Source organism: Oryzias latipes, chromosome 24 (genome assembly GCF_053564925.1).
Source record: "Oryzias latipes strain Hd-rR chromosome 24, Olatipes_Hd-rR_3.1".
Classification (NCBI taxonomy): Eukaryota; Metazoa; Chordata; class Actinopteri; order Beloniformes; family Adrianichthyidae; genus Oryzias; species Oryzias latipes.
The window spans coordinates 10,965,182-10,981,213 of NC_136260.1; the positions used below are offsets into that span (position 1 = coordinate 10,965,182).

At 39.5% G+C, this 16,032-nt stretch overlaps 1 protein-coding gene across 13 annotated transcripts in view; it reads left to right on the forward strand.

Moving 5' to 3' along the window:
- Nucleotides 1-15,819, forward strand: part of eya4 (EYA transcriptional coactivator and phosphatase 4) — a 38,945-nt gene extending 23,126 nt beyond the window's left edge. For 4 of the 13 annotated variants that reach the window (XM_023953126.2, XM_078942416.1, XM_023953129.2 and 1 more), the window contains 16 exons: nucleotides 2,426-2,509; nucleotides 3,054-3,131; nucleotides 3,646-3,712; nucleotides 3,794-3,936; nucleotides 4,103-4,246; nucleotides 4,342-4,424; nucleotides 6,394-6,568; nucleotides 7,555-7,691; nucleotides 7,906-7,989; nucleotides 11,244-11,333; nucleotides 11,533-11,591; nucleotides 11,758-11,918; nucleotides 12,111-12,225; nucleotides 12,855-12,976; nucleotides 14,433-14,533; nucleotides 15,248-15,819. In XM_023953126.2, the coding sequence (XP_023808894.1) occupies nucleotides 2,426-2,509; nucleotides 3,054-3,131; nucleotides 3,646-3,712; nucleotides 3,794-3,936; nucleotides 4,103-4,246; nucleotides 4,342-4,424; nucleotides 6,394-6,568; nucleotides 7,555-7,691; nucleotides 7,906-7,989; nucleotides 11,244-11,333; nucleotides 11,533-11,591; nucleotides 11,758-11,918; nucleotides 12,111-12,225; nucleotides 12,855-12,976; nucleotides 14,433-14,533; nucleotides 15,248-15,328 (1,724 nt within the window). In that variant the 3' untranslated portion in view covers nucleotides 15,329-15,819. Of the gene's footprint in view, nucleotides 1-2,425; nucleotides 2,510-3,053; nucleotides 3,132-3,645; nucleotides 3,713-3,793; nucleotides 3,937-4,102; nucleotides 4,247-4,341; nucleotides 4,425-6,393; nucleotides 6,569-7,554; nucleotides 7,692-7,905; nucleotides 7,990-11,243; nucleotides 11,334-11,532; nucleotides 11,592-11,757; nucleotides 11,919-12,110; nucleotides 12,226-12,854; nucleotides 12,977-14,252; nucleotides 14,354-14,432; nucleotides 14,534-15,247 lie in introns of all 13 variants that reach the window. The other 9 variants (XR_002872892.2, XR_013653949.1, XM_023953127.2 and 6 more) reach the window with 5 other exon arrangements.
- Nucleotides 15,820-16,032: the final 213 nt, after the last annotated feature.

The window sequence follows — 16,032 nt, forward strand, 5'->3', positions numbered from 1 at the left end:
GTGAGCTGTGGCATTTTAGTCATCTTGATGTGTCAACAGTCAACCTTTGAGTGAAAAAAAACAACCAATTCCAACCCTGTTAGAGCCGTTAAATCCATTTTGATGAGCTCACAGTTAATGGTTTAAGCAGGCAAAGCCAGGCGTACACACAAAGCCAAAATAAACTACATACCCAACATTCCTGTTACCTTACATCAGCCAACACTCAGACCCACCATTTCCACAGAAACTGATTCATACTTATATTTTTCTCCTTTAGGAGAATGATGAAGATGTTCTGAGTTAAATGAGGTTTTGATACTGTGATGAAGTTTAATCAGATGCACAGAAACTATCTGGAAAGCTAATACAGAATATATCGAGGTTTTTTAACAAGTGGACTAATGCTTTGATCACTATCATTGTTAAGTTTTTTTTCATGGTATTTATTACACTAATTCATTAACTTTCAGTTGTAGTTTTACCAAGAGAAACTTAGGTTTTCACCTCCTGTTTCCAGTTACTCAAAAACATAGTTTTATTTAGCCTGAGGATTGGACAAAAAGTGAAAGGAAAAGGCAGCTAAACTGGTTCAAAACCAACATGACAGAATGTCAGATAAGCTCAAAATAATTTGTAACTGTGCCGTTAATTTCAAATTAAAAAATATTTTTCTATTGTAAGAAAATCTCCACAAAAGGGGTTCAGTTATGGAATAACTGCAGAGAAAACATCAAAAATTGATAATCCATAATAAATACAATGCAATTATAAAGGGTGATGTATTGTATACATATAAAGGAGTCAACAACATTTATTACTATTTTTTTTCTTTCCAAAATTAATTGTTTTCATACGTTAAACTTCATCCAAAGTCTTTTTTAAACTTTGCATACTGTCATCATTATATGTCTGTTTCTGGTGTTTATTTGTTTATTTTATCCGTTCAAAATAAAAATAAAATAAAAACTACATATTTGGGCCTCCAGGTGATATATAGGCACTGAGCAAACAAACAAAAGCAATTTGGGAGACAGTTCAGGAATTTACGATTTAAGAAGCTGTTTTTGGCAGAAATTTGAGCCTACACATTTAAAAATAGCCTATTTGAAATGTTTAAAATGTATTATTTTATTATATTGATTTAACGAAAGCAGAATATGTGATGATGTGGCCCCATCATATCAGCAAATTACAAACAAGTTATCTAATTCCCACAATGTTTGTTGCCAGATACTTATGATAATGTATTTATTGTAAGATCCTTTGACTTAAAAAACATTTGAATGAGCAAGAGTTACCATAAGTTTGATAGAATGTGTGGTTCAAGTGTAATAAACAGTCTATGAACAGTCCTTGTGAAAACTGTTGAGTGTAAGCAAAGAACATATCACAGGTTTTTCTCCACAGCAAATGTACTGAAATGATCTCAAATCCAACTAAATGATGGGATTTAGACACATTTGCTGTATATGAACACCTACCATTAATAATATATATTTTCTTTGCACAGATGGTCAAACAATTGTTTACATCTGAATTGAAATAGGCTAATTATTGTTTAAAAAATGCATCTTGCAGTTCAGCTAATGCAAGACATCTTAGCGCATTTTTCCAATAACAATTTTTAACTTTCCGTTAAACATTTTATTAATCCATTTGACTGGAGTGTAAGAACAGTCACTGCATGACTACTTCCTTATGTGTGACTTAAGTAATGCCAGGGGTCTGCAACTTTTAACGTGGAAAGAGCCATTTGGGTTAGTATGCTTTTGTGACCATTAGGCCACTAATTATTAAAATGTAGCTGTGAAATATTTACGATAATTTACTTACAACTGTATTTACTTTTGACAGCTACATACAAGTTCCTTTCAAAATAAAATTCACCCAAGATCCTCCTGCTGTAGCAGATTTTTTTAAAAATGCATGAAAGCCAAATGGTAAATGGCATTTTCTATCACAACAACTTCATCCTTTTTCTCTTCTTACTATCAGTTATAATTATGACAACTTTGAAGTAGATTTTCAATGAAAAAATGTTAAGATCATTGCTAATATATACTTTAGGGGCTTTACCTCTGAGCAGCAACACTGTTGTGCAGCAGAAGATCAGAAAATGTGCTTTAAGCTTATCTAATAATAAACCGCTCTGACAGTAGATTAAGCCTTTTACCATCGTGATGCAGTTATCTGGCGTGTTGAAAATCTAGAAAAAAAAAAAAAATTCAATAAATAGTATTTTTCTTAAAAGATAAGGAGACACAGTGGATGGTGTTGCATGTGGCTCTGGAGTCTCAGGTTGCAGACCCCTGAGTTATGTGAATGTTTTGTCTTTCAGAGTTGATATTACTATGTGGCAATTCAAGGGGTTCATCTGAGATTGCAGTGGCAGGTTCTTAGTTCAATGTTTCTTCACACCCCTCCCACCTTGCACCCTCCATAGGTGAAAACATGACTGTTCTAAACACGGCTGATTGGCTGTTAGGCTGCAGCAGTCCGTCCCCTGCCTCCAGTTCCAAGGACTATGGTACAGAGGTGCATGTGTGTGAATTCAGTGGGCACACAATGTTACATTAAACGGAAAGGCAATGGCTTTAAAGCAGACTTTTCTTTTTGTCTCCCCTTGCTGTGATTTGTTTTCATTTGCTGTGAGGTTTTCCCTCCTTTTCACATCCCATTGTGAATTTGCTACAGTGTGTGTGGTCTGCTTAAACACAGTATACACATGGTTCCCTGTCAACGTGTTAAAAATGATGAACTTGCAGCATGTTTAAGGGAGGTTTTCCAGAGGTTCACAATGCATGATTACTTTTTTAAAATCAGTCATCACACTTTATGGTTTTTATACTTTTCCTGAGAGTAAAAAAATCACAAGAAAAAGCCAAGGAGCCATAAAATCTGAAAGCCATGTGGAGTTTCATCAGATGGGAGGGCTGCACACATTTTCTTCACAGGCAGGGAGGTGCATGGTAGTTTTGTGCTTTTTGCCAGTGTTATTATTCCTTTTCTTTGGTGTGTGATCAATTTGTAGTGTCGTACTCAAACTGTTATGCTTTCCTGTCCTTTTTTAGTAAAAACAGAGCCTCTGAACAGCAGCGACACAGTCACAACGACGGGCGACACAGCACTAGACACATACGCAGGCTCAGGTATGGCCCATTGCATTTGTCTGCATCTCTTCCGATTGCTCCAAAGTCAAAATTTCCCATCATGCATCAGTAACTACACTGCTGAAAGCTTTAATCCACTCAAGTATTGCCTGTCCTTGAATTGCATCATCAAAGGCTGGACACAGGAAGACATTTTTAGACAGACGCATAACCCTTTGCGACTTTTACGCAACAGAACACACAACACTGTGACTTGAAAGCCATTAGACAAAATAGAAAGAGGGCTTAGGAGCAGCAGGGTGTTTGTCAGTGCTGCGCTCTGACATCTCAATGACCATAAACAGACATTGTGTTTTGTTATGAGGCCCGCTGTAGGGGATTTTAGCTTGGCTTCTGTCCATTCAAAATGCTTCAGATTATGTTAACTGGAATGGAATGGCTCCAGTTGGCCTTGAGTTGAGCTTTTCAAGAACAGCTTTTGCTAAAACATGAAAAAATGTCACTTGGCACCATCCGTAAACTGCTGTCAGCATATTGTTTTGCTTTATTTCAGTCATTACCAGTAGCGGGTACAGCCCTCGCTCAGCCCACCAGTACTCTCCTCCTCTCTACCCTTCAAAGTAAGTCTGGTTTTGGCGCCACGTTCCCTATGCCGTTACTTTTCTGCTGTCAGTTGACTGACGTTAGCAGTTTGTACCCAGGCCGTACCCTCACATCCTCTCCACGCCGGCAGCCCCTTCTATGCCGTCATACGCTGGTCAACCCCAGTTCGGCAGCATGCAGCAGTCCACTGTCTACACAGCCTACTCTCAGACGGGACAGCCCTACGGACTGTCCACTTATGGTATCCATGAACACACAATGAAAAAGAGCTGCAGCCACATTTTTTGTGAAGGAAATAAAACAAGTGATGTGTTTCATGACCACAATGCTGTTTTATTTATGTATAGTATGTATTAAACTAGTAACGCTCTGCTTTATTATTCTGTTTTTTTCCTTTTTTTTCACAGACCTTGGTGTAATGCTTCCAGGCATTAAAACTGAAAGCGGCCTCACCCAGAGTCAGTCCCCCTTGCAGACAGGCCTCAGCTACAGCCCCGGCTTCACCACACCTCAGCCCGGACAGACTGCATATTCACCATACCAGATGCCAGGTTGGAGCGCTTTGAACGGGTTTAGATGTTTGAAACATTAAACAATATATACAATTTTACATCACAATCACACTAAGATGCTCTTCTTCTTGAAGGCTCCAGCTTCACTCCTTCCTCAGGCCTCTACGCCACCAACAACTCAGTCTCCAACCCCGCCAACTACACTGCCACGCAGCAGGTACTAGAATAAACCCTAATTCTTTTAAAACGTGCATTCCCATCAATGACACTGATCTGGTGTAACATTATAACCACCAATCTAAAATAAAGAAGGTCTTTTACTGCTTGAGGAGCTTCATCCATTCAGAGCGTGGAGAAAGAACAGCTGATTATGGGTTTGGCTTGGTTCCCACTGATGCTGTCAGTTTGGTATGCGAGGAGGACCTCGCGCTCATTCTCATGCTGTCTGAGCCATTTGTATGCAGTCTGTGCAGAGCAAAGCGCTGTTAAGCAAAGTTGCTACTTCAAGAAGGTCCTCGTGCAATAAGGTGTTAAACTATTGGAATGTTTACATTTGTGAATGTGGGGGTGCAGCTATTAACAGTTAGCCGCCACTTTCCCGTTATAGGTGATCCTGTTTCTTAATCCTGTTAAGCCCACTACAGAGAATTGACAGAAATATCCTTTTTTTTTAGATTAAAGATGTTTTTTCAAACCCTTGGATGAAATTTACAAAAACATTTTTATAGTACAGTTTTTTTATGAGACATAGATAGTATAAATTATGAAATGTTGGGTGTTTTTGTACGTTTTTGGTCACAACAATGTTAGTTCAAGATGCAATATATTGACATGAGAGCTCAGGAAAAAAGCACCTCATGTGTCTTAAATTTCATCCACAGATTTTAAAATGGTGTGACTGTTTTATAAAGAGTTAATTATCAACAAATGTTATTATTTCAACACAGCAAGTACTAATTTAAAAAAAAATTATTAACAATGAGGGAGTTATTCTCACCATAATGTTTTGATAATTAACTAAACTAAAAGGGGTTTTGAAATGTTATGGAAGCGACCATTTTGAAAATAAGTAGGAAAAGCCCCTTAACTGCCCCTAGTGGAAAGATGATGAAGTACAAGGCAGAAAACATGGACTAAGTTCTGTACAAGGGGTTTTAGGATAATTTGAATCATGCTAATGACATAGGGCTGTCAGAAATGTGTACTAAATATGCAAATGATTAGAGTTTGAAAAGAAAAGCTCTTAAAGTGCCTTCAAGCAAAGCAACTTTTTCCATTTCCTTTCCAACCATATTGAAGACCTGAATCGGTTCTGCAGCAGTGCTCCCACGCAACATTCTTCAATCAGGCGAGATTTGAAAATGAAATGTTAAAATCTTCAAATGTGGGAAAAGGTTTAACAGAAACAGACAATTAGTCTTAGTGAAAGACTGTGCAGAATAGTTCTTCATGTCCATATGATCGACACATCTACAGCAGTAACAGAATCATGGAGGATTTTTTTTCTCTGTTTACAGAAAGAAAAGTAAATTTTGACCCTTGTGGAGAGTATGGTCTCTTTGAATTCCTTGTGTTGTGGGGCCATAAATCTGTTTAAATGATCATTTTGTATTAAACAAAAAAGTACTTTATTATAGGAGTATAAAAAACTTTGTAGGTTTGGCATTTAGGTTTAATGTTATAATGAGTTTGATTTTAATTACTGCCAAGGTTCAAAAACCATTTTTGAAGTCATGAAAGCTTGTTTATATACATTTTACAGAAACAAAGCCTAACAAAGAAACTGACATAAAATAGGTTAAAGTGTGTGCAGCTGATGCGGTGGTACTGCACATTCACTTTGCATGCATGTGTGTGCATTCATGTGGTATGCTTTGGTTTATAAGGGCTTCCAGAGATGGACGTGGTGACAGGTTAAGAGAGCTGACTCATAAAAGCACCCATCTCAACTTGGGTCAGTAAAAAGCAGCACAGGACCTTTATTGTCTCAGAAATGTAAAATACAGATTGGCGGGGATAAAAGATTAGAGAAGGAGGAGGGAACGCTTGTAAAATCTGTCCTCAAAAGTCTGCCTTGGCCCCTCTTCAGAAAAAGAAAAAAAAAATCAAATAATCACAGTTTCCCCTTTGCTTTTTCCTGTTGATTTCCATTGCTTAGTGCTCATGCTTCATGCTTTCTATTGCAGGACTATCCCTCATACACAACATTTGGCCAAAACCAATATGCGCAGTATTACTCTGCCTCCACGTATGGGACATACATGACTTCCAACAGTGTGGATGGCACAGGCTCCACTGCAGCCTACCAGCTGCAGGATCCCGCTCCTGCCATGACCGGACAGGCGGCTGAGCTTCACCCAGGTTTGTTCCAGGGTTTTTTTGGAAAAAAGAAATGATCAATATACATGCAAACCTCCTTCTTGTCACACTTTTGTTGTCTATTTTTGATTTAAAATAACAAAGTACCATGATGAAGCACAGGAAGGAGCCTTACTCTGAAGCCAAAGCTACCCCTAGCTAATTAGGAGAGCTGACATGTACCGTTAAATACTTTGATTAGGATTAATTTATGTTAAATGTTGCAGTTTTGTCTATAAGAGGAAAAAGGAAAAACCAGATTCAGAAAAAATTGGCCTTGAGCACAGAAACTTGGCTTCAAATTTAACCTTTTTGTGGTTTGTTTTGGCTGTTGTTCCTGAAGCCCGATTAAAGGAATTTGTCACTACCTTTATTCCTTTTAAAGCTAATTTTGTAATTCCTTTTAGCCTTGTTTTTCCCTGATAGTTCCAGCTAGTATCTATTAATTTGTAAGTTAAAAACTGGCTGTCGTTGTCATCATCCCCCGACCCTTGCACTCTTTCTCTTCTCTGATTGAGACATAACAATACAAGAGGCGAAGTTTAGGGTCTGGTTCTAATTACTGAGCAGCAGTGGGACCATATGGCATCGGGAGCTCATGCACGAGAATGTGTGTGAGACTGTTGCATGTGCAGAATCTTTGTCTGAAGAATCAGGTTGCATAACTCGAATGCTTTCATGCAAAGTTCTGTCTTTTCTTCCCTCTGATAAATTCACAATGATCTACATCCCCATCAGTCAATCCTAATAGGAAGAGATTTTTTTCCGGTAGCCTATTAACTGAAGTCACACCGATGATGTCGAACTATTAAACCTGACAAGTCAGCAGCTGATTGCGGAAAGTTATCGCTCTTCCTGCGGTGGATATGATTCCTGTGGAATCTGATTGGGTGTGTTTGCAGAGCACATCCTATATTGCTTGTCAGGTTTGAGGACTTATTAGTATTTAATATTTCAAACGCCCTGTCTGTGTTTACGTTCCCTCTCAGCGGACTTCGATACAGTGCAGAGCCCCTCCACGCCCATCAAAGAGCTGGATGACAGAGCCTGCCGGAGTGGGGGATCCAAGTCCCGCGGAAGGGGCCGCAAAAACAATCCTTCTCCCGCCCCTGACAGTGACCTGGAGGTAAGGGACCTAAAAACACATGCTCTGACATTGGACTTGGAGCACTGGCTGGATATTCCTTTCAAATCTCCATGAATATATGATTTTCCTTTTGATCTTTATCTACCCTGTGACTGTAGTCTTTGAAAGAAATGGTTGTCTGGACACTACAGGCATGCATAAGTGATATTTCTGTGAGAAGAATTTCTCACGGTCTTTCCTCCCTGTTTTGCAGAGAGTGTTTGTTTGGGATCTGGACGAGACCATCATTGTCTTCCATTCTCTGCTCACAGGTTCTTATGCACAGAAATATGGGAAGGTGAGACAAGTTCGTTCACACAGTTGTCATTGTTGAAGCATCTTAAATGTCATTTTGGTCTCCAAGCTGCACATTCCACTATAAGTTTATTCAAAAAATTGAAAGATTACAGGTGTGGTTACATCTCTCAATGGTTGTCATGAAAACTCACTTTGTAGATCCTTGAAATTCCCCATTTTGGAGGTTTATTTGGAGATTCTGATGATATGTATATATAATGGAGAAGCCATTATAGCCTGTATATAATGAGTACATTTATGAATTAAAGGAGTATTTAGCCATTTTGGCTCACTGGGTGGAGACCCCAGGGAAGACCCAGGACATCCTGGAGAGGCTAAAGGAGCTGGAGGAAGTGGTCGGGGAGAGGGAAGTCTGGGGATCTTTGCTTCGACTGCTGCCCCCTGAGCGAAAGACAATGGATGGATGGATGGATGGATGGATGGATGGATGGATGGATGGATGGATGGATGGATGGATGGATGGATGGATGGATGGATGGATGGATGGATGGACATAAAAAAATCATGAACATCTGCCACAGAGGTTCGATACGTTTTTTTCAAATCAGATTTTGTAAAGTATTGTAACTTTTGGGACGCTTGTGTAACTGACCCCCAAGGGTTACTTGATAAAGTGTGTTTAGCTCCATTTGCTTTCCCTTTTTTAACATGCTTCAATATGGAAGTAGAGGTAGCCTAAATCTCAGCAGAGTCAGGTCTGATGAACATTTCTAGTCCGCTGTACATCACCTGTTCAAACCTACAAGGATGGTAACCGCTTGAAATCATTAAAATCCTAAAAAAATAAATAATAAAACACTATTAGCCTTCCTAAGGCTACAAAAGGAACTAGGAATGGAAATGTAAACAAAACTTTATAGTAGTAAAACTATATCATATATCTATTATGACAACATAATGGTGATTCGGCTCATGTCCACTCTAACTTGACAACTCTCAGTGAGCTCACATGGTTCATTTCCCTCAGTTGGTTACTTAAATTACATCAGTTGCTCCAGGAATGCTACGGTTAATTTGTGCTTGCATCAATTATAAAATAGGTCTGTTAATAACCGCCCATTCTTTCATTAGTACATACAACACTTCTTTTTTTTCTTTCTCGGAGCGATGTTTACTTCAGTTTTCACTGTGAACTGATTCGGTGGCCTCGCATTCTTTAATATTAGCTGCAATGTTTATAGTTTCCTTCATTTTAATGGTTCTTGGCTCCGATCTAGGACTATCACATGGAGCCAAGGATTTTGATTTTTATGGGGTGATGTCGTTTCCTGTGGGCACTTTGGTAGCCACCAGCCTGCCTGCACGGCTTTTGCTTCCCTGACCTATTCTGGTCCTTGACAGGCGGAAGCTGGAACGTGCACAGCACAGGCAGGCTTGTGCAAAGCTGCAGAGGAAAGAGTTTGTGGGCATTAATAAAAGTCCTGTATGCTTTGTGGCTGCTAAGAGGAATATTTGAAAATTTGTTTTTAATATTAAGAAAGTGTCTTTATTTGTTTTTTGCACCATATGCCTGTTTATTTTGTGTAAAGGACTTTAAAGACCCACTCCAATGAAAATTTTATTTTTTCTTTAACATATTGTGCCATTTTTTAAAGATGGATTATAGAGGAAATTAAGCTTAAAAGTGCATTTCTGAGTATTTCTTTATCCAAACAGTTGTGAATCAGGAGCTCTAATGTCAGGTTTTTTAATTTTGTCTAAAAATGGCATAATCATAATTAAAAGACAACTGAGAAACACTTTTAAAATAACTCAAAAGAAGATCGGAGTGGGGCTTTAAATAAGAAGAATTTTGATTTTAATGAAGATACAAGTACATTTCTCTGATAGCACCCCATCCATCCATTTCTTCACCACTCTTGGGCCTCTCCTTCTCTTGCCAGCTGTTTCAGCTCCTCCCAAAGGAAAGGAAAGCATTCCCATACCAGCTGTCTCAGTGGTACATGTCTGAAACACCTCCACTGGAGGACATCCAGAAGGCATTTTGACCACATGTCCAAAGCCCCTCAACTGTTTTTTATTTTTTTTACTGTAATCTATGCTCCTCATTTTCTTTACTTTTCATCCTGAATCTGCCTGTCACAGACACAGATCATGACCAGGGGTTAGAGCCAGAAGAGGATGGGCTGATATTAAGAAATGTGCCTTCTTTTGCATCACAATGATGGCTTCTCCAAATGTTTCTTTTGTCTTTTCTTTGCAAAGACAAACTTTTCATTATTCAATTTAGTCTCAACCAGAGGACAAAAGTTTTAACTTAAGAATTTAGAATTTTCATCTCAGCTTTTCTTTTAGAAACCTGTGCCGACTAGCAAGTGCTTATGATTAATAGTGATGAAGCACCTCTCTAAATGTTTGCCTAAAATATTTTCTGAAACAATTTTTCACCTCATTTTCTGCTAATAAGGAAATATTGGAGCAGCTGTGTCTGTTCACACTTCCACCTAAAATAGATTTAATGCTACTGGAACAGAAACCACAAGACCTACGTTCCCCTAACATATGGCTTTGAGGACATGGGTTCTCTGAAAGAATGCACATGCGGCCAAATGCACGCTTGTCATATTCCTCATATTTTACTAAGGGATCCGTGAATAACCAGGAGTAAATATGGCATCACCATGAAAAGTCGGCCTTGCTAAGCTCAAGTGAAAGCAGGAGACCAGATGATCAGTCTGTCCAACACAACCCACACTTCTCAATCTATGTCATTCTATTTTCATGTTGTTCTTTTTCACACTCTCGTCACTAACTTCACTGTCCCTCCTGTCAGTTTTCCTTCTATTCTGGTCGTCTGACAGCGTCAGCGAATTGTGCAGTAGCTCACAAACCTATCCCACGTGATGGTTTGTGCAGCTAGAACACACACGCGTGTGCACAATCCATGCAAAAAAAAAAAAAATACATACAGCATCTGAGGGTTTGCACCCTCTGCAGTGGCAAGACGCTCTTCTTCCTGCCCCCTTCCGGCACCCCCCCCCCCCCTCATGCACACACGGGCAAACAGTAGGAATGTTGATGGGACAGAGCAAGTGCAACCTGTCTGTCAGTACCCGCTGTGATGGGTGGAATGTACCAACTCTACAAATAGAGGTGGGAGAGTAGAGGTGTGAATTGGGAAAGTGTGTCAAAGACTAAATGGTTTTGAGGACAGATGGATTCAATCATTTCAGAAGAGCATTTGAAGCAATTTTTTATATTTTCTTAAAATGATGTCTCCCCCCACCCCCGCAGGACCCTCCCATGGCGGTGACTCTCGGCTTAAGGATGGAAGAGATGATCTTCAGCTTGGCCGACACACACTTGTTCTTTAATGATCTGGAGGTGAGCCACAAGACCGACACAGCTAACACACAGTTTACCCTCAGTAGTGGAGCAGTTTTCACAAAATTGTATGCAACAAAAATGAGCTTGAAAGCAGGATCACTTTATGAAATGTAACTACTGCCCTCTAGTGGTCAAAACACACAATATTTGCGTTGAGACTCAGCCATTCATTTGTGTTGTTATCCGTGCCTTTTAGGAATGTGATCAGGTACATATCGATGACGTATCATCAGACGACAATGGCCAGGATTTAAGGTGATTTTTTGGATTTCTTTTATTTTGAAAATTTCCACTTTTGTAGATCAAGCTCCTCTGAAACTAATATTCTTGTGTTTGTAAAGAGAGAAATACACCAATAATTACTTTGTTTTTACTTGCCAGAGCAAACTTTTCAAATAAAACATATTATTATTATTGACAGTACTTACAGTTTTGCAACTGATGGCTTCCATGCAGCTGCAACCAGCGCCAACCTGTGCCTGGCTACGGGTGTCCGCGGGGGGGTCGACTGGATGAGGAAACTTGCCTTCCGCTACCGACGAGTCAAAGAGTTGTATAGCACATACAAAAACAATGTGGGGGGTAAGCCAATGAAAATGGAATTTACAAGTTTTTAAGCAGGAGGGGTGATGCTTCCCAGAGTGAAACAGATGTTCAGTGGTGGCGCAAATGAAGGAGACAAATGAAAGTGCTTTATTTTGCTGCTACTCTGAGGGTTTGTGCACAGAACTTTTAATGCCTGATCTTTAGATTAAAGAAGGTCTTGTGTTTTAGGTCTGCTTGGTCCTGCTAAAAGAGACGCCTGGCTGCAGCTCAGAGCTGAGGTGGAGGCTCTCACGGACTCCTGGCTCACTCACGCCCTCAAATCCCTGTCCATCATCAGCTCCAGGTACAGCTTTGTCAAGTTTACCCTGAAATTTAACCATAAGTTCCTCCTTACAATTCCTTGAAGACAAGTGGATGATAAAAAAATGATTACCACTTTACATGGATTAATTTTCTGCAAGTGGATGCAGCAGAATGGAACAGAGAGGCTAGTCAATAGTAGCTTCTGCATCACAACTACAATCTTTTTTCAACTGCATTTTTCCTTTTGCTTCTGATTCACAGCTATAAGAATGTAGAAATACTCAAAAATGCTATTTTATGCTTAATTTTCTTTATTTATATATTTCCTCCATAATTAGAAAAATGCCACAAGAACGTGTTGAAACCACTTAACCCTTGTGCTATCCTAGGCACTTTACCATTGGGAGTTGGGTCATCTAGACCCACTAGACAGTGCGCTGAACCTTTTTTCTTCAATGATTTGTAATCCTCACTGGTGTCCATGGATTACATGAAATCTTTCCACCTTTATCCACCTTTGTCATGGTAGGGAGAACACGTCAATGTAAGGGTGGGGTCATCTAAGATAGCACAAGGGTTAAAGAACCATTTTAGTTGAATGGGTCTTTTAAAAAGTACAGAGAAGGATCTCTGTCTTCACACACTGTGTTTCTTCCCTTTGTCTTGCAGGAGTAACTGTGTAAACGTGTTGGTGACCACAACGCAGCTCATACCAGCACTCGCTAAAGTTCTCCTGTACAGTCTTGGATCCGTTTTCCCAATCGAGAACATTTACAGCGCAACGAAAATAGGTGAGATAGGATACCAGGAAATGGAGATGTAACAAAGCGTAATGCTGTTTGTAAAGTAGGGAAATAAAAATAGCAGCACTTCATAAATGCATCTGCATTGTTAGGAAAAAACATTACTTTTTTTTGGTATGAAGCAGTAAAAATTGATATTTGGATGATTTTAGCAGGAATTGCTTCCCAGCTATGAGAATTTACTCAGAAGATGAGCATGAAAACATATTTATGGTGTTTTTAAGTTGATTTCGTTTGTGTCGGGATTCCTGACTACCAACATTTCCATTATCGTGAATTTTTTTGGGTGTGTGTAAAATGTGTTGGTAATGTTTTTTTCTCATCCGACGAAAGAAATTTGCATGTAATCCTAATGATAAATAAATAAAAAAAGTTTTTTTAATTAGGATTTGCATAATGGACCACAAGAAGGGAAGGAGCTCAAGGGGGTGGGGTGGGGGGGTTCTCCCAAAGAAATTGAATATTACAGACAAAAATGTTTCCATTATTAGTTCACAAATCCAGCCTCACAAATGAACTTTCATATTCATCCAACCCTTTATCTCTTTCGGGGTCACGGGGCGGCCAGAGCCTAACCTGGTTACTGTTGGACAAAGGCAAGGGACACTGTGGGCAGGTCACCAGTCTGTTGCAGCGCCACACAATCGCACACCCACACACACTCACATCCACACTTAGGGACGATTTAGAGTAATCAGTCAACCTGTGAAGCATGTTTTTGGATAAAAACCATGCATGCACAGGGAGAACATGCAAACTCCACGCAGAAAGGTCCTCAGCTGGGGACTGTCGCTGTGAGACGAAAGCACCAACCACTGCGCCACCAATGCAGCCCTTTTATATACATTTTATTTTAAAAATATATATTACTCTAAAAACAATATTTAGTTAGATGCCTGTGATATGAATAATACATTTGTTTCTCTTTAGAATTGATCTGTTTTGGGATATCACGGGTTAGTTTTCAATTCTGACCAATTAAATCATGACATATTAAAAACTTTATAAAATAGAGATGTTTTTTAATCATTATGTTTTTGTACTTTGAAGTTTGAATCAAGACTCCTTTACAGTTTAAAGTATTTATCTGACATATGTGATAAACCTAGAAATGCTGTAAAGATCCTTTGATATTTTTTTTGTACATATTGTAAATGTGTGTTTCTCATAGTTACTCTGAGGTGCACAGCTCTGCTTCTTCTCCCTGCATTTTGATTCCACCCAAACAAAGATAAACCTGTGAAAGCCGTTTGTTTGTCTCCAGGCAAAGAGAGCTGTTTTGAGCGTATAGTCTCCCGCTTTGGCACTAACATTACATATGTTGTGATTGGCGATGGGAAGGATGAAGAGCATGCTGCCAGCCAGGTAATCAAATGACCTCGGAACGTTGACCCCTCTGACCATGTGACCCTCCTTCCTCCCCTTGTTTATTTGTTTTTTGCAGGAAAAGAGAGTTGCTTTGAACGCATAATGCAAAGGTTTGGCAGAAAAGTTGTGTATGTTGTTATTGGGGACGGTGTGGAAGAGGAGCAGGCGGCCAAAAAGGTAATGGACCCGCTACCTTACCACCAACCCCGCCTACTCCGCCCAGTGTGAGCTCTGGTTGGACGAGCCCTGGCTTTCTTTGCTGCGACAGTTTTGTTTCAATCTTTGACTTTCTCTGGTCTACTGGCTTTTTTTTTTTTTTCCTTTTGAGTGACGGGTTACCTGAACTGTCAGGGTCTGGGGCTGGAGCTTGGTTTAGTGCGTATGTCCTTCTTAAAATAAGATTATAAATCTTGAATATAATCTGAAGTGTCTTTCTGAATGTACTCACTAACCAAGCTTTGGAAGTCCGTTTATGGCAACCAACAATGCTGGAATTATGCCTAAACAAAGTAGTGGTGGTCTGTATATGAATGTCTTTAACTTTGGTTTCCATTTATATTGAGGGGGACTGGAATTGTTTGAAACTATGCACAGCATTTTGGGATATGTAGTCCTCGTTGAGGTTTTACAGAAAACTTAAATTCATATAATTAAAAAAAAAAAAGAATACACTTTCCCTTTACTCAGCAAACCTCACTTCCAGTCAGATTTATCTGGATGTAAGTGAGGTTAATTCCTTACTTCCTACATAACATTTCCCAAAATGCTCTCTGTTTGAAATGCATGGGGCTGTGTTTGTGGTGCCTTTGCAAAGAAACAAGCTGCTGTAGCTTGCATGACTTTTGGTGGCAGAGAGCCGTTGGGTTTTAATCATCTGTCTCCACTCCACAGCACAACATGCCTTTCTGGAGGATATCCAGTCACTCTGACCTGCTGGCGCTTCACCAAGCACTGGAGTTTGAATACCTGTAACTGTCATAGCAATATGGACTCATGCAACGTTACCATGGAAATGGTCAGCCAGGCAGCCCCCTTCCTCCTTTTGTATTACTATTTAAGAACAAAAGCACTCTACGCTGCAACTGTTTGTTTTCTCATCTTTTTTTTTCTTTTTGAATGTCTGAATAATTCTGAGCGGTCTTAAGCAAAGAGGTTTTTAGAGGGGTAGACAAAGGGGTCACCTTAGCAACCTGGTCCTGATGCAGGAACAACCCTCTGAAACCCCCAGTTTAGAATGTCTATGCAGCTGAAGCACAAAGGCGGAAGATGAAGAGCTACACGGAGCATCCTGGGAGCAGCAAGGCGTCACCTGGAACGGAGCATCTCTACCTGAAGGCTTCTCTGTACAAACAAATACTGGGACTTTAAAAAAAATAATTTTCTTCCTGGTGGTATAATCACAACACAATGCTGTCTGTGGTATAAAATGTAAATTATTTCCAATAAACGTAAATTACAGATCATTAGTCTCAATTGTCATGGAAGCAAATTTTAAGTGTTTGTCCTATTCATCATTTTTTGTACTGCTTTCTTCTGAAGGGCTTCTTTGGTTTGGAATGTCACTTCAGGAATATGTAGATAAAAAGGAGACCTCAGTATTTTCTTTAACCTCAACAATATTCATTCAAATGTAAAACTTACTGCCACTAACCTGGATGCATTTTGTGTATCCCAAT